This window comes from Ranitomeya variabilis, chromosome 4 (assembly GCF_051348905.1).
Source record: "Ranitomeya variabilis isolate aRanVar5 chromosome 4, aRanVar5.hap1, whole genome shotgun sequence".
Classification (NCBI taxonomy): domain Eukaryota; kingdom Metazoa; phylum Chordata; class Amphibia; order Anura; family Dendrobatidae; genus Ranitomeya; species Ranitomeya variabilis.
In genome coordinates, this window is record NC_135235.1 from 589,212,386 (window position 1) to 589,233,434 (window position 21,049).

Below are 21,049 nucleotides of genomic sequence, written 5' to 3' on the forward strand. Positions count from 1 at the left end.
GAAATTGCAGCCTCTGGTTGAACTCTGAAATAAAGCAGGCGTGGATCTTCTTGTTTTCTACTTTCGTGAAATACCACTGCTTTTTTTTTTATTAATTCAAACCTCATAGATGACAAACAATCAACGTTCAAAGCTCTAAGTAATACCTGGAGGAAAGGTTTTCCTGGCTTCCAGCAAAGTCTATCTATAGTCTTGTAATCCTCTCCTTTTATTCTTTGCAGAAGAACTTTCTGATCATTGTATAGACGATGGGGATGCTGTTTATTATTATTATTGTTTATCCTATTTCATTATTTAACTTTTTATGAAGTATTTTTATGCACTGTTAGACTATATATTTCATATACTATTTGCATATATATATATATATATATATATATATATACACACACACATTATATATATATATATATATATATATATATATATATATATACGTATTTTAGATATAAGTATATATGTATTTATAAATATATACATACTGTATAAATGTATACATATATATATATATATATATATATATATATATATAGATAGATATTAATTTTTAACATTCCCAATATTTCTATTATTCATACCATTGCTGTTAGTGATGTAATATCAATGTATTATATACTTTAATTTGCTTTCCTATTTTTCTTAATAACATTGGTTCATTTTAATAATCTTCACTATACATATAATTAGATTTGGATTGCGATATTTTTTTTTTACCATAAGAAACCGATAATGTGCTTGAAATAAAATCTTTTTTCTAAATATGAGTCCAGGTGAAAGAGGTGAGGACAAGGAGGGTGGGATAAAGTTCTCACAATAAATAAAAAAAAAAATGAAAACTATGTAAGGTAACGTTTTTACAGTTGCCAATTTATCTTGCCTTTGCAAGCAGGATGACACATTTATTACCCTGCCCACAAGGAATTTCTGCGAAAAAAATTACAGGTAAAATGATCTACTTACTGGCAGCTAATTATACCGCTCTCACATGAATTTAAATTCTGTGAATTGTTTCAGATTTTTTTTGCTAATTTATTCTACATTCATTTTTTGACTTCCTTTTTCTTTATATTTTTCTCTTAACTTATCTTTTTCTTTTATTTCCGGTACAATTAACATCAGAGTCTATCTCCCTCCTAGTATACACATGTATAAATATGTATTTCTCATCATCTAATTTTGGACTGAGGCTTTGGTTTTTGGATTTGTACACAACTGGGTTTGGTGATGGAAGGGTGCTGCTTTTCTTTCTTTCTTTCTTTCTTTCTCTCTTTCTCCCTCTTTCTTTTTTTTTAACTTTTTTTTCTGTCTTCCTTTTTTCTTCCTTTCTTTTCGCTTTCCTTTTTTCTTTCTTTCTTACATTTTTCTCTTTTTTTCTTCTTTTATTCCATCTTCTTTCTGTCTTTCTCTCTTTCTTTCTGTCTTTTTCTTTTTTCTTTTCTTCTTTCTTCCTTTTTCTTACTTTTCTATCTTTTTTCTTTCTTTCTTACTTTCTTTTTCTTCTCTTATTCCCTCTTCTTTCTTTTTTTAATTTATTTTCTGTCTTTCTTTTTTTCTTTCTTTCTTCCTTCCTTCCTTCTTCTCTTTCATCCATCTTTGGTTTTTTTTCGCATCATGCATTCATGAAAAAAAGCTTTTCTACATAACTGATGCTGCATTACTCAGCACCATAGCTGTTAGTGGAGGCTACATCAGGGATGCGAAGAGGGTGTAGGGTCCTATGGTAGGGATTCCAGCATGAGACTCTGCCTTGGTATTAGGTTACAGCAGTATGATTAGTTTTTGAGTTTCTGTTGTATTTTTATGTTGTTTTTTCAGCATTTAGACTTTTTTTTTATGTAGGTAGACAGTTTTATATCTAATGCAAATTTGGTCAAATTGACAGGAAATTATGTCAAATATCACATTCAAAATAAGGCAAAATCCGAACGTGTAAATAGAGCTTTACTGTCAAAATATTGTAATTGTTCTTATGTAAAAAAACATCCTGAGTCTTTTATATTTTGTTCTGCTTGGTAAAATAATAAAAAAATAAAGAAATATTTTGCTTCTTCCAAATCAGCCCTCAAGCAAACATAATTGCTGCATTTTTCTACAATCTTTTTTTTCTTCCTAATTTCTGTAGTATGCCATTGCTGCTAATAATGGTAATTTGTTTTCTTTCTTTGGGGTTTTTTTTTTTGCTGACAGCCAGGTGCTACAAATTATCAAAAGTTATGTCACCTGAGTAACTGTATGTAAACTTCAAGCAAAACACAGGAGCTGGCCTGCAGGACGGGTTACATTCCTGACTCCGGAGAGATATAAAGTAGAAATATGTCTGCCCGCGGGACTTCTGTGATATATTCATGCTATGTTCATGCCAATGGCTCTCACAGTCCTGTGTGTAAAAAGAAGAAAAAAAAACATCTAAAAAAATGAATAAATAAAAAAAATTAAGTTGGGTTGCATCTATCATGGCCCAAAGGATGGCAGCCCCTGTTTAGTGCCAAAACCAATGCAATGTATTCTATCTATGTGCATGAATAATAGTCATCACTCCCTGTTATTGGCCATGTCAGTTGAATGTGGGTTGAGATGTGGATTGACCATAGAGTTCCTCAGCGGGTATAATTATCCACTGCCCACTGCAGGTTTATTACTGAAAATTTGAAGTGATGGGCAGGTATCAGTCATAAAAGACCTCATAGCGATCCCAAGATAGGAAGTCCCTTAGCAAAACCATCATGGAGTCATGTCATCATGATCACCATCCCAGAAGTTTGGTGTCCCCAACTGATAATGGAGAAAGGGAGCTAAATGCACATTTACTGAGCCTGAACCCATCGTTTTGTCGTGTCCTCAGTAGCTGCTTGGTTCTTGTACAACCTCAGATGTCATCAAAAATATTACCTTACATTTTTGGTGGAGACATGTTTAAAATATCTTGTTGCTACCCTAGATGTACATGTAAGGAACATCTTGTAGACATTTCTTCAGAGCTGATGCTATGTGGATCACAGATACCAAAACTACTAGGGCTAGGATATTAGAAGTATTTCCACAAAGCCCAAATGTCCCTCTTCTACCCAAGAGCCCAGCATTATAAGTGGAACATTGCATGTGTTTCCTTGGGACAGATTTTCCTTTCAAGGTCCAGGAGCCTTACGTTCTGTCTCTTGTGGCCATCTGATGGAAATTTGTTCCACTGGATGGAGAAATTTTTGCAATCATACCCTCTATGATGTCAACACAAAAAATGACTGACAAATTCCCATGTGGGCCAAAAGAAATATTAAACTCTACTATTAGAACAGACATCTATGACTTAGTTGGCATATATTTTCCATCTCTAGCCCAATTCAACAAAATGTAATTAAAGACCATTGCTCAAAATAAAGGACTAACATTTGGCTTCAATCTCAAGGAAATAGAATCTGACCTTGTTTGACCACCACAGCAGCATTATACCAAAGAGTCTGTTACCTAAATTTTGTTAAAAAAATTAAAATATTTGGTGGGTGCCATGTATACCTAAGATCAAAGGCGATCCCAAGAATAGTGATGACCTAAATTCATTAATTTTAAGATATCCGTAAAATACATTAGTATGCAAAATGTCAAATAAATTACCTTACAGGGTGAAATGCAGTTTAGAAAAAGTTATATAACCTTTCCATGGATTTTCTCATCGAAACTATTACAGATCTTTCAGTGCACATCATTTACTTCAGTCTGGCCAGGTAAGCAGATTATTATACCACCGTCAATATGTTAAAGTTTACCAAGCAGTGTTTGTTTAGTGCCGCCGGACCCTAAGGCCATGTGCACACGTTAAGTATTTTTCGCGTTTTTTTAGCGTTTTTTCGCTATAAAAACGTGATAAAAACGCAAAAAAACCGCTTACATATGCCTCCTATTATTTTAAGTGTATTCTGCATTTTTTGTGCAAATGTAGCCTTTTTTTCCGTGAAAAAAATCGCATCGCGGAAAAAAAAGCAACATGTTCATTAAAATGCGGAATTGCAGGGGATTCCGCACACCTAGGGGTCCATTGATCTGCTTACTTCCCGCACGGGGCTGTGCACACCATGCGGGAAGTAAGCAGATTATGTGCGGTTGGTACCCAGGGTGGAGGAGAGGAGACTCTCCTCCACGGACTGGGCACCATATAATTGGTAAAAAAATAAGAATTAAAATAAAAAACAGTCCTATACTCACCCTCGATGTCTTCCCGCCTCCACTGCATGCTGCCGCTTCGGTTCCTGTAGCTGGTGTGCGGTGAAAGACCTTGCCGATGACGTCACTGTCCTGTGATTGGTCGTGAGCGGTCATGTGACCGCTCACGTGACCGTGACGTCACGGAAGGTCCTGTGCGCACACACCAGCTATACGGAACGGACGCCGGTGAGATGTCTGGGTGAGTATAAGCATTTTTTTATTTTTTTTATTATTTTTAAACATTCTATCTTTTACTATAGATGCTGCATAAGCTGCATCTATAGTAAAAAGTTGGTCACACTTGTCAAACGCTATGTTTGACAAGTGTGACCAACCTGTCAGTCAGTTTTCCAAGCGATGCTACAGATCGCTTGGAAAACTTTAGCATTCTGCAAGCTAATTACGCTTGCAGAATGCTAAAAAAACGCGAAAAAAACCGGAAAAAAAAACGCAAAAAAAAAAATGCGGATTTCTTGCAGAAAATTTCCGGTTTTCTTCAGGAAATTTCTGCAAGAAATCCGCAACGTGTGCACATACCCTAAGAGTCAAGGTAGTCACATCTTGTGTAGACAGAGCAATCAATCTTGTTCTGCGCATGCACCAGTACTCAGTTCGCCTATGGGTTATCAGGGCTAAGGCATGTACAGACCAAAAAGAGTGTGTACTATTTTTTTAGCTTTACCATACAAGCCTCAATCTTCCTGCAGCCTGTGCAAAACATTGTAGACGCCATCCACATTAATCAATATACCAGTGGTGGTGAGTGTGACCATAGATAATTGGGACTTTTAAGACCCTCAAACACACTAGACTAATGTTGGCTGAATCCACGATATCGACGGGCTCAGTTAACAGCTTAAGGGCTGTCCCACACGTCCAGATAATTCCGGTACCGGAATAAATCGGTACCAGAGTTATCCGTGTCCGTGTGCCTGGGAACTCACGGAGGCCATACGTGCGGCACACGTGTGCCGCCCGTATGGCGAGTGGGTACCACACGAAGCGTATGGTACCCACTCTGCATGGTGCTGAAGCTGCGATTCATATCTTCCCTGCAGCAACGTTTGCTGTAGAGAAAATATGAAGAATAGTGTTTAAAATAAAGATCTATGTGTCCGCCGCCCCCCCACCCCCTGTGCGCCCCCCCGCTGGTCAGAAAATACTTACCCGCCTCCCTCGCTGCGTCCTGGTCTGGCCGCGGCTTCTCCTGCATGCGGTCACGTGGGGCCGATCATTTACAGTCATGAATATGTGGCTCCACCTCCCATAGGGGCGGAGCCGACTATTCATGATTGTAAATGATCGGCCCCACGTGACCGCATACAGTAGGAGGCGCGGCCAGACCAGGAAGGAGCGAGGGAGCGGGTAAGTATTTTCTGACCAGCGGGGGGGCGCACAGGGGGTGGGGGGGCGGCGGACACATGGATCTTTATTTTTAACACTATTCTTCATATTTTCTCTATAGCAAACGCTGCTACAGGGAAGATATGAATACCGGCTTCAGCACCATGTGGGGGGGACAGCGCTTACTGTAGCGCTGTCTTCTGCACGCACACGGACCCCAGACGGAGAATGTCCGTGTGAGGTCCGTGTTTTACGCGGACCCATTGACTCTATTGGGTCCGTGTAAAACGTGCGCTCCCACGAACACTGACATGTCTCCGTGTTTGGCACACGGAGACACGGTCCGCAAAAAATCAATGACATCTGCACAGATGCATTGATTTTTATGGGTCTACGTGTGTCAGTGTCTCCGGTACGTGAGGAAACTGTCACCTCACGTACCGGAATCACTGACGTGTGAAACCGGCCTAATGTGTATGAAGTCTCCTGACTCTCCTGTGACAGATTATGTCAGAGAACAGAAGGATCTAGCAAGTCCATTTTTCGGATGGCTGTTCCTTTTGTTCAAAATGAGATAAATAGCCACCAGAGGAGTAGATGGGGGAGAAACACAGGAGTAATTTGGTGAAGAATACAGTAGTAGCTGAGGGGGAAAATACAGGAGTAGTTGGGGAGGAATACAGGAGTAGTTGGGGAGAAACACAGGAGGTAGTTCGGGGAGAAACACAGGAGGTAGTTGGGGGAGAAACACAGGAGGTAGTTGGGTGAGAACACAGGAGTAATTGGGGAGGAACACATGAGTAGATGGGGAGGAAAACAGGAGTAGTTGGGTGAGGAACACAGGACTAGTTGGGTGAGGAATACAGTAGTAATTAAGGGGGGAATACAGGTGTAGTTGGGGGAGGAACACAGGAGGTAATTGGGTGAGAACACAGAAGTAATTGGGGAGGAACCCAGGAGTAGATGGGGAAGAACACAGGAGTAGATGGGGGAGGAACACAGGAGTAGTTGGGTGAAGAACACAGGACTAGTTGGGTGAGGAATACAGTAGTAGTTGGGGGGAATACAGGAGTAGTCGGGGAGGAATACAGGAATAGTTGGGGGAGAAACACAGGAGGTAGTTGGGGAGAAACACAGAAGTAGTTGGGGGAATAACACGGGAGTAGTTGGGGGAGGAATACAGTAATAGATGGGGGAGAAACTCAGGAGTGGTTGTGGGAAGATAGCCGCCAGTCGAAGGATTGGTCAAACCATCTAACGTCTGACACCTATTTATTGTGCATGGGGCCCTTAAAAGTCTAGGCCCACCCTGATCTTTCAGTTGCATACAGCACAAATTAAGCTCTCTTTCAAAGAACTTTTTATGCAGTATGTGGTACTATAACTGACTACTGGTTAAACCTTTACAAAGATCTTGACCAGACACAAAGGGTCATAAGGGTAACTCCTGAATGACAGTTTCCCATTAAAACAGTTCCATCAAATATTGTGAGGTCGCCATTTGGAGAAAAATCTAGGCAAAAAAAAAATCTGAGAAATTAATAAATTTAGGATTTCCATATAAATGCAATCTGCCAGGGATAAAGTTCACTACTGAGCAGTGAAAGTAAAGTAAATGTAACAGAATACTGTAATTACTAATGGAATAGATTTTTACATAAAATGTGGAATTTTAGAAGCTACTGATATATTTAGCAGCTCTGCTCCAGGCAAGGTTTATCCAGTGATCTGTAAAGCAGCGTTATTAATGTTATCTAATCTACCCCACCCACAGCTGCCATTAAGACACCCAGACAAACTTCTCAACTTTGTTACTTTACAGCAAGGACTTCATGGCCCCCAAGATATCGAACGGTTCAAATGTTTCCAAGAATTTGTAGAAAATAAACTTCTGCAATTGCAAAAAATATATATTAACATAAAATACACTACTACTAATACTACTATTACTGTAAATGTGCAACACAGTTAGTCTTTAAATCCGCATCCAGACAGTAGGATGAATTAACTAAGACTAAACAACACATAAAGTGGTAAAATGTATGAAATAAAAAACAGGGTTGTTTTTTTTTAATATTTTTCAAACTAAAGAATCGTTTTAGGGTTTGAATTTCCTTGCAAAAATGCCATTGCAGTCACAGAGAGCATTAAAACAGCGCCACCTGATGGCAACTTTACTATGGAATACTTAATCTACATATATCTTTAATTACATTATTGCAAACAAATTATCGCTGCTTTCAACCTGTAATTCTGACATTAATTTTTATTTATATTTTAATATATATATATATATATATATATATATATATATATATATATATATATATATATATATATATATACACCTTATTTATTTATTAATAAAAATGAAAACTTCTAGCAGATTCCAGGGAAAATGTTAGCAATGTTACGATGTGGACGAGTCTTAATGAAAATAGGCCATAGACAAAAAAAATATTACCTACATCAAACCTTTTAAAAAAATTCTCAGTTGTTTTGCTAAATTTTGTATTCAACTGGATAAATCCGCATTTGTCAAATCTGATTGTTTTGATACCATATATAACTTATTGATAGGAGCATTACTGGTTCTATGGGCTGAAATATTTTATTTTTTTATGGCAGCTTTTATATACTTTTTTGGGGCCATAATCAGAGGTTGATTTATAAGGAATGGGAATTTAAAAAAAATCTCCTTCCTTTTGGATCTTCTTTTTGGCTTTGGCTCAAAAAACTGCATCAAAACCTGCATGTGTGTTTTCAGCCTACAGCTAATATTAAATTAAGCCGTCACTAACAACGAGTTATTGATGGAGCCAAGAACAATGAATAATGTTTAATATAAAGTTTTGTCTTTGAAGTCCCCGCACTGTAATTCATGGCTGCGGGGTGCACCCATTTTATTTCTCCACCATTTTTCTTTTCTTTAAAAAATTCTTTGAAGGATAGAAATATGTAAAAATAATATTAATAAGAAGGGAGACAGATACACTCATAGATCTCTGTGTGTGTCACTGTTTTCTGCTGTCTCACGTTCATGTTTTCAGTCTTATTTAAGGCAACCGAGGTAAAAAAAAAAAAAAGTATAAAAATCTGTAATTTCTAAAATGTATAATAATTTGATACTTCAAGGAAATAAATTGACAAAAGTAAAAAAATAAAAAATAGGAAAACATTGCAAGTGTATTGAATTTTCCTTTAACATTGTTTTCTTCTGTAAATATTGCTTAAAAAATGAAGACAATACACAATGAAACATATTACAAAAAAACCCTTAAAAATATGAGGTGCAAAGTCAATAGTACCATTCAAGGTACAAGTATTACCTTAAATTCAGACTTATTTTTAAAGGGCCCATATATTGTTCTTGCACATGGGCCCTTTTCTGTCTTGGTCCGCCAGTGATCTAGTGAATGCAGACTACTGTGACTCCCTTTGTTTTCAATGGAAGCCATAGGACTCTGTCTATTTACAGAATTGGCTGTGTGCAATGTACAGGGGGTATTAGAGCTCTACACCGTGTTCCAAATTATTATGCAAAATGGATTAAAGTGTCATAAAGAATAAATTGTTTTGTTTTTCAAATAAAATCATGGATGGTATTGTGTCAGGGCTCAACGAATCACTGAAATCAATCTTAAACACATGAGATAATTAGTTTTCCAGGTGATTCTAATAAAAGGAAAACTACTTAAAAATGATGTTCCACATTATTAAGCAGCCCACAGGTTTCAAGCAATATGGGAAATAAGGATCTCTCTGCTGCTGAAAAGCGTTAAATAGTGCAATGCCTTGGACATGGTATGAAAACATTAGAGATTTCATGAAAACTTAAGAGTGATCATCATACTGTGAAGAGATTTGTGACTGAAACAAAGCACAGATAGAGTTCATGCAGATAAAGGCATAATGAGGAAGGTGTCTGCCAGATAAATTCATTGGATTAAAAGTAGCAGCAATTCAAGTCTTCATACTCCTACATGAAACTGTTGCATATTAATGCTACTTACTTGTGGAGTTAGTTAAAATACTGTTTATTACTCCATTCTGTAGTACAACCTTGTGCGGCTGTGCTCGGATTAAAACAGGGTGGGATATTTGCTGCTTGTAAGGTAATTATAAACTGTTGCATTCTATTGTTTTTCTTGTTTCTGTACCTATAATACTTTCAATAAAAAGATCATTGAAAAGGAAAAGAGAGCAGCTGCCAAAATACCATTAGAAAGCAGCAAACAGATATTTGAAGCTGCTGGTGCCTCTGGAGTCTCTTGAACCTCAAGGTGTAGGATCCTTCAAAGGCTTGCTGTGGTGCATAAACCTACTATTCGGCCACTCCTAAACAGTGTTCTCAAGCAGAAATGGTTGCAGTGGGCCCAGACATACATGAAGGCTAATTTTCATACAGTCTTGTTTACTGATGAGTGTCGAACAACCCTGGATGGTCCAGATGGATGGAGTAGTGGATGGTTGGTGGATAGCCACCATGTCCTAACAAGGCTGCGATGTCAGCAAGGAGGTGGAGGAGTCATGTTTTGGGTCGGAATCATGGGGAAACAGCTGGTAGGGCCCTTTAAGGTTCCTGAAGGTGTGAAAATTACCACTGCAAAGTATATAGAGTTTCTGACTGACAACTTCCTTCCATGGTATAAAAAGCAGAAACGTGCCTTCAGGAGCAAAATCATCTTCATGCTGACATTGCACCATCTCATGCTGCAAAGAATACCTCTGAGTCATTGGATGCTATGGGCATAAAAGGAGATAAACTCATGGTGTGGCCACCATCTTCCCCTGACCTCAACCCTATAGAGAACCTTTGGAGTATCATCAAGCAAAAGATCTATGAGGGTGGGAGGCAGTTCACATCAAAACAGCAGCTCTGGGAGGCTATTCTAACTTCATGCAAAGAAATACAGGCAGAAACTCAATGGATGCAGGAATTGTGAAGGTGATATCAAAGAAGGGTTCCTATGTTAACATGTAACTTGGCCTGTTGGGATGTTTTGGCGTTAAATAGCTTTTTTGTTCAGTGAATGTGACCTCCTAATGCTGCAAATTCCACAAATGAGCATTTTCAGTTCTTTAAAACATATCAAATGTTTAGAAATTCTACTGTGCCTAATAATTTGGAACAGTGCATTTTGAGTTTTTATTCATTTTGGAGATTATACTGTTATCATTGGGAGTTTTTTTCAAAAAAATCTGATATATAATCAAACGGGTGATGACTTTTATTAGACTGACTGTCATTTGCACCGCCCATTTAGGAAAATCCGAGAAAAATATAATTTGCATAATAATTTGGAACATGGTGTATATTGGGGCACCCTCATTCTTATAAAAGTACATGACCACCTTCCCGATGCAAGATGTACTCAAATTGTACGTGAATGCAGCAGGCTCAGGAGATGAGTCTGCAGCACACTAGGCAGATGCTGGATAACAGCAGCAACCAGAGTTTTTTCTGATCTGTAGTGTTTAACCCCTTAAGTGCTGCTGACAATCTCTGACAGTGGCATTTAAGGCAAGTGATCCTGCCCGAATACCCTTGGCCGATGGATTGACAGGACTGCCATGTTGGTGCTACTGTAGAGCCAAGTCACAGGCCGGGTGTCATAGGAGACAGTCAGGTTCCCTATAAACTGCCAAACTGAGGTATGGCAGAATAAAAAAAGTTCCTCATGGTTACCCTATAACTACCACCATATCACATATAATAAAGTATAATAAGATTCTTTTACAAATAATATGAAAACTTTATTCATAAAAAAATTTTTTAAACACAAGTACGAAAGGCAAAAAAAGTTTAAAAAACAAACAAACAAAAAACCCAAATAGAAGGAAAACGGGCAGTGTGCTTTGATATTTAATAGCATGAAAATATACAAAAAATCGCCCATAACAAAATAATGAAGGCATAGAACTATAGTTTGCACTATTTATAGGAACAAGGAAACTATACAGCACCTATAATGAGTAATGATGTAACCAGACCCTAAATATATATGGCCCCAACGCTACACATCATGCAGAAAGGGCAACACTGCCCCTTACCTCGACGCGCGTTTCACGTGCAGCTTCATTTTTTAAAACTATATTATATGATATTTGTCTGTAGTTATAGGATTATTTACTGTCTGCTGGTACCCCCTACATCTAAATTTGGCTATTTTGAATATGGGTTAAAATCTCCAATGTTTGCTATTAAGTTGAGTTACATTTAATGCAAATGATATATATATATATATATATATATATATATATATATATATATTAATCTAAAAAAAACATTTGAATCACCCCCTTTTCCATAATTGCATAGTTGAAAATACATACAAAAAAAATTGGAGAGTCTATAAAAATAAAATCTATAAATAAGGAAACTCATTTGACATATACGGTAAAAGCGATCAAGCAAAAACAAAAACAACATTGCCATTTTTGAGTTTTTGCTCCACCCACCAAAAAAAGTGACATTCAAAATATATTTTCCCTAAAATGGCATAAATGAAAACATTAGTCCTCCAATAGGAATTTTTAAATGTTCAATTTCTATTAAATAAGAAAAAACTTTACAAGTAAAGTAATCTTACTTCCCAGGGGACAATCATGTTACCAGCTCATTTTCATTGAACAGTGTAAAGACAAAAGTAAAAAACAATTGCAGAATTGCTGTTTTTCTTTTAACCAACTTGGAATTTTCCTCCCTTTTGTCCAGCACATCACATGGTAATAAAAAAATGGTGTCATTCTAAACTACCGTACATTTTGTCCCAAAAATTCTTATGGGTTTTGGAAAAAGGGAAGGAAAAAACCCAATGGGGAAAACTAAATTTGGCTAAGGTGTGAATGGGTTAAAGATAAATGAGGGTCACATGTATAAAAAAAACTTTAATAAACTATTTTCCAAATATTTCTTTCAGTGCAGACTCGAGTAGCTTGTGCCTTCCTTGAAAGGAGCGTAGTTATTTTTATAATTGCAGGTTACATTGAGAAGGCGGAGAAAAAAAACTGAACATAAAATGATAATAATGAGTTACACAAACAAGTTTAAGTGTTACTGTGAAGATAAACACGGCTGCTGACAATGGAGCGCCCCGGGGCCGACAACGCCACCATCCGAGGTGATGATGGGAGAAGAGCTCCACAGAAAGGAACAGAGGACGCGCTGCTCCCAAACAATGGCCGCAGCCAACACCAGCACCGAGCCGGGAGCACACTGCTGCCAGTAGTGCAAAAGATCCATAGAAGTCTACAGTGCTGCTGTATCTAAGCCTGTCCACTGTGATACTGTCTGCTGATCCTTGCATCTAAGCCTATCCGGTCATACTTACTGGTGATCCATGTATCTAAGCCTATCCGGTCATACTTACTGTTGATCCATACATCTAAGCCTATCCTGTGTCATACTTCCTGCTGATCCATATATCTAAGCCTAGTCTGGGTCATACCTTCGGCGGATCCATGCATCTAAGCCTATCCAGTGTCATGCCTTTTGCGGATCCATGCATCTAAGCCTATCCTGCCATACTTACTGCTGAACAATGTATCTAAGCATATCCTGTCATACTGTCTGCTGATCCATGTATCTAAGCCTATCCTGTGTCATACCTTTTGCAGATGCATGTATCTAAGCCTATCCTGTGTCATACTTTCTGCAGATCCATGTACAGTATTTACCCTATCCTGTGTCATACTTTGTGGATCCATGTACAGTATCTAAGCCTATCCTGTGTCATACCTTTTGCTGATCCATGTATCTAAGCCTATCCTGTGTCATACCTTCTGCGGATCCATGTATCTAAGCCTATCCTGTGTCATAGTTACTGCTGATCCATGTATCTAAGCCTGTCCTGTGTCATACCTTCTGGGGATCTATGTATCTAAGCTTATTCTGTGCAACCCTTTTTCTCATATAGTGTATCTAAACCTATTATGCGAGATCCTCTCTTCTGACCCAGTGTCTTTAATCCTAATATTTGATACTGTCCTCTGAGCTCATGTATCCAAGTCATTAACAAGTGATACTGTCTGCTGACCTGATGTATCTAAGACTAAGTGCTCACTGTGTTTTTGTATTTAGCAGTACATGCATGCTGGGAAAAGCTCCTGGCATATACATTAACGTTCCTAAAGGCCCCCATTCGGCAGAGGCCTAAATGGTGTACTTTGACCCTCCATCTGGTCAGTATACATTTCATACCGATTATTTACCTCCATCATAAATGAATATTGTCGCATAGTACTTGTAAATGCGAGCAATTTTACAATTTACTGCTTATTAAAATTTGCAGCCGTTCTTGAGATATTAAAATTTTTCTCTTTTGTTTACGGCTTGTTGCCTTGGAAACCAACCACTGTTGCTAGAGTGGAACATGCACAGCGCTTACAAGCTCTTTTCTTTTGAGCTTGTAAGCACTGTTTTGAAGCTGGTAAAGATCTCTGGAGCATGCAGATACCTCTCAGTCCTGGCCAGTTTCAGCACAGTGCTTAAAAGCTTGACAGCAACAGTGGTCGGTCTCCCAGGCAACTAGCAGCAAACAAGTGTGTTAATATCTCAAGAAAGGCTGCGAATTTTAATAAGCAGTCAATTACAAAATTGCTTGGCTTTTTACAACAATATTCATCTATGAAGATGGGCTTAACCCTTTAAGACAAGCAAAGCACAACTGTCCATCATGGTGATTGCACAAGGCACAGCTTCTGGTCACCTTGGGATCCCGGTGGCAATTGACTCCTACTGTAACATCCAGGATCCATGGGGAAACCTCTGATTCTGGCCATTTAATGCCTTAGATGCTGCAGTCAGTTGCAAGTGCACCATCTATGCGGTTAGAGAGAGGGAGAGAATTCCTCCCACTCAAAAAAATTAATAAAAAGTAAACAAAAAATTGTATATTCCCCCAAATCAACACAAGTAATGATGAAGATGGGGATAGAAAGCAGTAAGACACACAAAAATGGTATCGCTATAATCATAATGCGCCTTAGTATTAGGGTAACACATTGGTTATGCGGCACAGAGACTCTCGTACTTTTTTTTTTTTTTTAAAGTGCATGATTTATTTTTTTCCCAAGAAGTTACTAAAATTAATAATAAATTGTATGTATTGCTGTAATCATTAATGACTTCTCGGAATAATTAAATTAAAAGTTCTGCAGATTTTTTTTTATTTTTTACAATGGGCCTCTAGCGTCGGGCACACACCTCCTGATACGCAGCATGTAGTCATCACTTTCTGCTGAGCTGTGTATCTAAGCTTAGCTTGTGATACTGTCTACGTCGGTGTATCTAAGTCTATATAGCAGCAGCTCAGGCCCAATCTTGGAAGTTCAGGGTAAAAGCCATAATCCCAGGTCACATCCGTGATTGTAGTCCTATATGGAGGCTGCCAGCTATAGAGACACAAGGTCATAAATATATATATTAACATACTATGAAAATATCGTCAACCTGTAGTCTGAGCCCTACAACTACAGCTGCTGCAGTACTTCTTGAGGCCTCATTTTCTTCAGCAATGTCCTGACCCAGATCACCTGCGAGAGTGAGTCAGTCGTCTGCACCTTGTTGCATAAAGCCCTGAGTAATACCTCGTTAGACGGCGGAAGGAATGGCCGCTGCTCAGACGTCTCCTTGAGTCAGTGGCTTCTGGAGACAGTTCCTGCGTGTTGTGTCAATAATGATTCCAGTCATTGGATGAATCATCCACAGCCGATAATGGGAAGTAATGTAGAAATAAATAACGCATATGGCGGGTGTTTGTGTTGTCAGCGATGCAATAAGGTCATATCAGGGAAAAAATAAACCAAAAACTGGAAAGCAGCGTTCCCCATAAGTGCCAGATAATGAGGGCACAGAGCGGATAGCAATATATAGCATTATGCTGCCATCCGGTGGTTATAGGAGGAAGTGCGGACTCACAGCTCATTGCAGCTTGCAAGACATTCTAGGAGTTGTAGATTTTCAATAGGAGTACCAGTGTGTTAGATTCTACAATTAGGGGTGTGCACAATTTTTTTTTTTTATCAACTTGAATATTAGTGTGTGACCATCAAAGAACACACGACTTTCTATCCCCATCATGAATGGTATCAGTGCATGGATCATAGAATGTTAAAAGTTGGGTCATCATATCTAACCCCCTGCTCAATACAGCGAAGGATCATCTAAACCAGGGGTCTCAAACTGTATTACTCGAGGGCCGCAAACCACGCGTGTCTTCAAGATTTCCTTAGCACTGCACAAGGTGCTGGAATCATTATCTGTGCAGGTGATTAAATTATCATCTGTGAAATACAAGGAAATCCGGAAAACATGACCTGTTTGTGGCCCTTGAGGAATGCAGTTTGAGACCCCTGATCAAAACCATCTCAGACAGATGTTTGTGCAGCCTCTGTTTGAAGACTTCCATTGGAAGGAGAACTCACCACACCTCTCGTGGCAGCCTGTTCCACTCACCCTGTCAAAAAGTTTTTTCTATCTAATCTGTATCTTTTCCCTTTCAGTTTCATCCCACTGCTTCTAGTCTTTCCTTGTGCAAATGAGAATAAGGATGATCCTTCTCCATTGTGACAGCCCTTCAGATATTTGTAGATAGCTAATAAGTCTCTTAGCCTTCTTTTTTTTCAAGCTAAACATTCCCAGATCCTTTGATCGGTCCTCATAGGACGTAGTTTGCAGTCCACTCACCATCCTGGTCGCTCTTCTCTGAACTTGCTCCAGTTTTTCTATGTCTTTTTTTAAAATGTGTTGTCCAGAACTGGACACATTATACCAGATGAGGCCTGACCAAGGAGGTGTAGAGTAGACTGTATGCTTCTCTTTATACATCTTAGAACTGTATTTGCCTTTTTTTCTGCTGCATTACACTGTAGACTCATGTGCAGTCTGTGATCTATTAGTATACACGAGTCTTTCTCACATGTGCTGTTGCTTAGTTCTATTCCTCCCATTCTGTAGATGTAATGTTATTGTTTTTCTTACCCAGATGTAGAAACTTGCATTTCTCCGTTAAAAACCATTCTATTAGTCGCTGCCCATTGTTCAAGCTTATCTAGATCCTTCTGAATCCTTTTTCTGACTTCTCTATTAGCTATCCTTCCTAGCTTTGCATCATCTGCAAATTTGGTTAGTTTACCGTCATATCCCTTATCTTGTATCATTTATAAAACTGTTAAACACTGGGGCCAGGACAGAGCCTTGTGGTACCCACTTGCAACACTCTTCCAATTGGATGTGCAACCACTCGGAGTACGATCAGTGAGCCAATTATGAATCCACTTAAGCGTAGCCTTGTCAATCCCATACTTGGTCATTTTTCAATAAGAATAAAGTAATGGGGTTTAGCTTTTACAAAACTATAAGTCCTGGCATGCAGTCACAACCTGCTTCTGTTAGAGCATGCTGGGAGGTGTAGCTCTGCAACAGCGGGAGACCTGGTAATTACCAATGCAGACCCGGATATAAAAGAAAGCTGTATATAAGTAAATATCACTGCCCCACCTAGTGTCCACAATGATGTACTACAACAAAGCAACAGAGCGTGACTTCTCTGGCATTTGATCTAACACAATATTCTAATCATGAGAGACCATCATGCGATATTGCCCCCTTAACCGCTGTAACTAAGCCTATCGTGTGATACCGTGTACATGGAGGTGTCTGCTGAGCGGTGTATCTAAAGGCCCCGTCTCACTAAGCGATTTACCAACGATCACGACCAGCGATACGACCTGGCCGTGATCGTTGGTAAGTCGCTGTGTGGTCGCTGGGGAGCTGTCACACAGACAGCTCTCTCCAGCGACCAACGATCAGGGGAACGACTTCGGCATCGTTGAAACTGTCTTCAACGATGCCGAAGTCCCCCTGCAGCACCCGGGTAACCAGGGTAAACATCGGGTTACTAAGCGCAGGGCCGCGCTTAGTAACCCGATGTTTACCCTGGTTACCAGCGTAAATGTAAAAAAAAACAAACAGTACATACTCGCCTTTCGGTGTCCAGGTCCCTTGCCGTCTGCTTCCTGCTCTGACTGAGATCCGGCCGTACACTGAGAGCAGAGCGCAGCGGTGACGTCACTGCTGTGCTCTCACTTCTCACTGTACGGCCGGCAGTCAGTGAGAGCAGGAAGCGGACGGCAAGGGACCTGGACACCGAAAGGCGAGTATGTACTGTTTGTTTTTTTTTACATTTACGCTGGTAACCAGGGTAAACATCGGGTTACTAAGCGCGGCCCTGCGCTTAGTAACCCGATGTTTACCCTGGTTACCAGTGAAGACATCGCTGGATCGGTGTCACACACACCGATTCAGCGATGTCAGCGGGACCTCAGCGACCAAAAAAAGGTCCAGGCCATTCCGACACGACCAGCGATCTCGCAGCAGGGGCCTGATCGCTGGTACGTGTCACACATAGCGAGATCGCTATGGAGGTCGCTGTTGCGTCACAAAACTTGTGACTCAGCAGCGATCTCGCTAGCGATCTCGCTATGTGAGACGGGGCCTTTACCATATCTTGTGTTTCTCAGTAATAACAGACAACAGAACCAGGTAATGAGATTACAGGAGCCACATCTTTAATTATATTCTTTTAAAGGGGAACTCCACTTTCCATCTTCAACCAGCATAGATCCCTAGAATTTATGAGGCAAGGCGACCTATGAATCTAGTAAAGAGGCAGCAGCGTTCAGTGTAACAAAATCTTAGGCATGGGTCAAATTGTCATTGAAATTATGGTTTTACCCACGGAGTCAAAAATCACATCAGGAAATTCTGTGCGGTTTTGCAGCACTTTTGCAATGCTTTTCTTGGCCATACAGGTTTACAGGTGAAAGTCATAAAATAAACTCTTTTCACAAAAAAACAAAACAAAAACAAAGCAAAATCACAGAAATTTGTGATAATGCCATGTGCAATTTTAAGGTGCAGTTTTGATTGTGCCATAAAAAAAATAAATAAAAAAACCATCTCCTGCACTGGTCCTACGATGCCTAGAGCTGAAGGTATGTGGACTCTTTAGAGCTGAGCCCTGTTCTGGCTGCTAGTATATGATCCAGCCCATATGCCTTCCCTTATGTTAAAATGTGGATTACCCCTTTAAAAACCTGGCTAGTGAATCATCCAGAAGCCATGTAGGCATTTCCATATCTGTGTATGGCAGACAGTGGTGTGGAAAAAGAACTGATTAGGTACGAGAGATTAGAAGTGGCCATGAGGCCATCGCCCCTTTAATAATGGGAGTTCTATAAGAAGAAAAGCACAATAACGGTCCCACACTTTACACACATGTCCATTCTCAGGGTGGTAGAGGCGAGGTTGTGTAAGATTCGTTAGAAGTAATATGCCGTGTGGGTGACCCAGTTGGAGGATTGATCCTTGGTGCGTTTGGCAGAGCTGTGAGATGTGAAGATGGATTTATAAGCTTCAGATTTCTTATCTGTGCTGGAAAATGGTCTCTTAGCGGCAGAAGAGGATGATGATACAGCCTTCTCCGATGATCCGGACTCTGCTGAAAGAAGCAAAGCAGTTATAGACATCATAAAGAATACTCGATCACCGACCATAAGGATACATGTAATTACTGATCCTGCATTATCCTCCAGAGATAAAACCACTATTCTGCTGATGAATTCACTGTACACATAATTAGTAATGTAATATTACTTACCCTGTACTGATCCTGAGTTACATCCTGTATTATACCCCAGAGCTGCACTCACTATTCTGCTGGTGCAGTCACTGTGTACATACATTACTTATCCTGTACTGATCCTGAATTACATCCTGTATTATACCCCAGAGCTGCACTCTCTATTCTGCTGGTGCAGTCACTGTGTACATACATTACATTACTTACCCTGTACTGATCCTGAGTTACATCCTGTATTATACCCCAGAGCTGCACTCACTATTCTGCTGGTGCAGTCACTGTGTACATACATTACTTATCCTGTACTGATCCTGAGTTACATCCTGTATTATACTCCAGAGCTGCACTCACTATTCTGCTGGTGCAGTCACTGTGTACATACATTACTTATCCTGTACTGATCCTGAGTTACATCCTGTATTATACCCCAGAGCTGCACTCTCTATTCTGCTGGTGCAGTCACTGTGTACATACATTACATTACTTACCCTGTACTGATCCTGAGTTACATCCTGTATTATACCCCAGAGCTGCACTCTCTATTCTGCTGGTGCAGTCACTGTGTACATACATTACTTATCCTGTACTGATCCTGAATTACATCCTGTATTATACCCCAGAGCTGCACTCTCTATTCTGCTGGTGCAGTCACTGTGTACATATTACATTACTTATCCTGTACTGATATTGAGTTACACCCTGTATTATACTCCAGAGCTGCACTCACTATTCTGCTGGTGGAGTCACTGTGTACATACATTACTTATCCTGTACTGTTCCTGAGTTACATCCTGTATTGTACTCCAGAGCTGCACTCACTATTCTGCTGGTGGAGTCACTGAACAGTTGTGGCCAAAAGGTTTGAAATTGATCCAAATTTTGGTTTTCACACTTTGCTGCTTCAGTGTTTTAGCTGTTTTAGTCGGAAGTTTCTCTGGTTACTTAAGTATGATTATTTCACAAATTTTTCACATTTTTAATGATGAATTCATCATCAAGTAAAGACTCAATATTTAGTGTTGTCCCTTATTTTTCTGCCCTTCCCTCCTGGAAGGATATCAGCTTCCGGGCCAAATCCTGACTGATGTTGTCCGATCCGTGCTTGGAGCTTATCACAATTTCTGTGGCTTCAGTCAATGGGATTGAAATCTGCCCAGTTTCCTGGCCATAGACCCAAAATTCAAAGTTTTTTTCATTGCTCCACTTAATTATCATAAATAGAGATGGGAGAACCCTAACAGTAAAGTTTGGTGTCCGTACCAAACACCTACTGTTCGGGCATGGACACAGAACACGCACTTCATGAGGAAGTCCGTGTTACTGTTCGAGTTTGGCTGCCCGAACACCGGGTGTTTGTCGCGCTGTCATGTGCATGACAGTGCAGCAAACAGCTTCTGATCGGCAGTGAAATCATCCCCGCCGGTCAGAGAGCCGCGGTTCCCACGCTGTCAAAAGACAGCATGAGCGCTCAGCTGTGATCGGACGTATAAAGTTTACCTCCGGTCACTGGTGTCAGTGGATGGGACTACAGCTCTCATCATCCAACACCTGCTGCCGCTAATAAGAGCGAGAACAGGGGTGGCTGATGGGTGCATTCATTAGCCGGCTCTTGTGCTGTAAATAAATAATTTCAAAAAACCCGGCGTGGGTTCCCCTGTATTTTTGATAACCAGCCAGGCAAAACTCACAGCTGGGGGCTACAACCCTCAGCTGTCAGCTTCAACAAGGCTGATTATCAAGAATAGTGGGGTCCCCATGCCATATTTTTTAAATTTAAATAATTTTAAAAAACGGCGTGGGGTCCCTCTCATTTTTGACAACCAGCCTTGCTAAAGAAGACATCTGGGGGCTGGTATTCTCAA

General features: G+C 39.8%; 1 protein-coding gene and 1 long non-coding RNA gene across 8 annotated transcripts in view; both read right to left on the bottom strand.

Annotated features, from left to right (window-relative positions):
- The window catches only part of LOC143765938 (uncharacterized), a 49,686-nt gene extending 33,724 nt beyond the window's left edge, over positions 1-15,962 (bottom strand). For 3 of the 4 annotated variants that reach the window (XR_013213485.1, XR_013213482.1, XR_013213483.1), the window contains exon 1: positions 2,221-3,790. This is a non-coding gene — a long non-coding RNA (uncharacterized LOC143765938). Of the gene's footprint in view, positions 1-2,220; positions 3,791-15,132 lie in introns of those variants that run through there. The other variant, XR_013213484.1, reaches the window with a different exon arrangement.
- A 2,130-nt stretch (positions 15,963-18,092) lies between these two features.
- Positions 18,093-21,049, bottom strand: part of RTF2 (replication termination factor 2) — a 70,687-nt gene continuing 67,730 nt past the window's right edge. For 2 of the 4 annotated variants that reach the window (XM_077253148.1, XM_077253150.1), the window contains exon 9: positions 18,093-19,046. In XM_077253148.1, the coding sequence (XP_077109263.1) occupies positions 18,868-19,046 (179 nt within the window). In that variant the 3' untranslated portion in view covers positions 18,093-18,867. The remainder of the gene's footprint in view (positions 19,047-21,049) is intronic. The other 2 variants (XM_077253149.1, XM_077253151.1) reach the window with 2 other exon arrangements.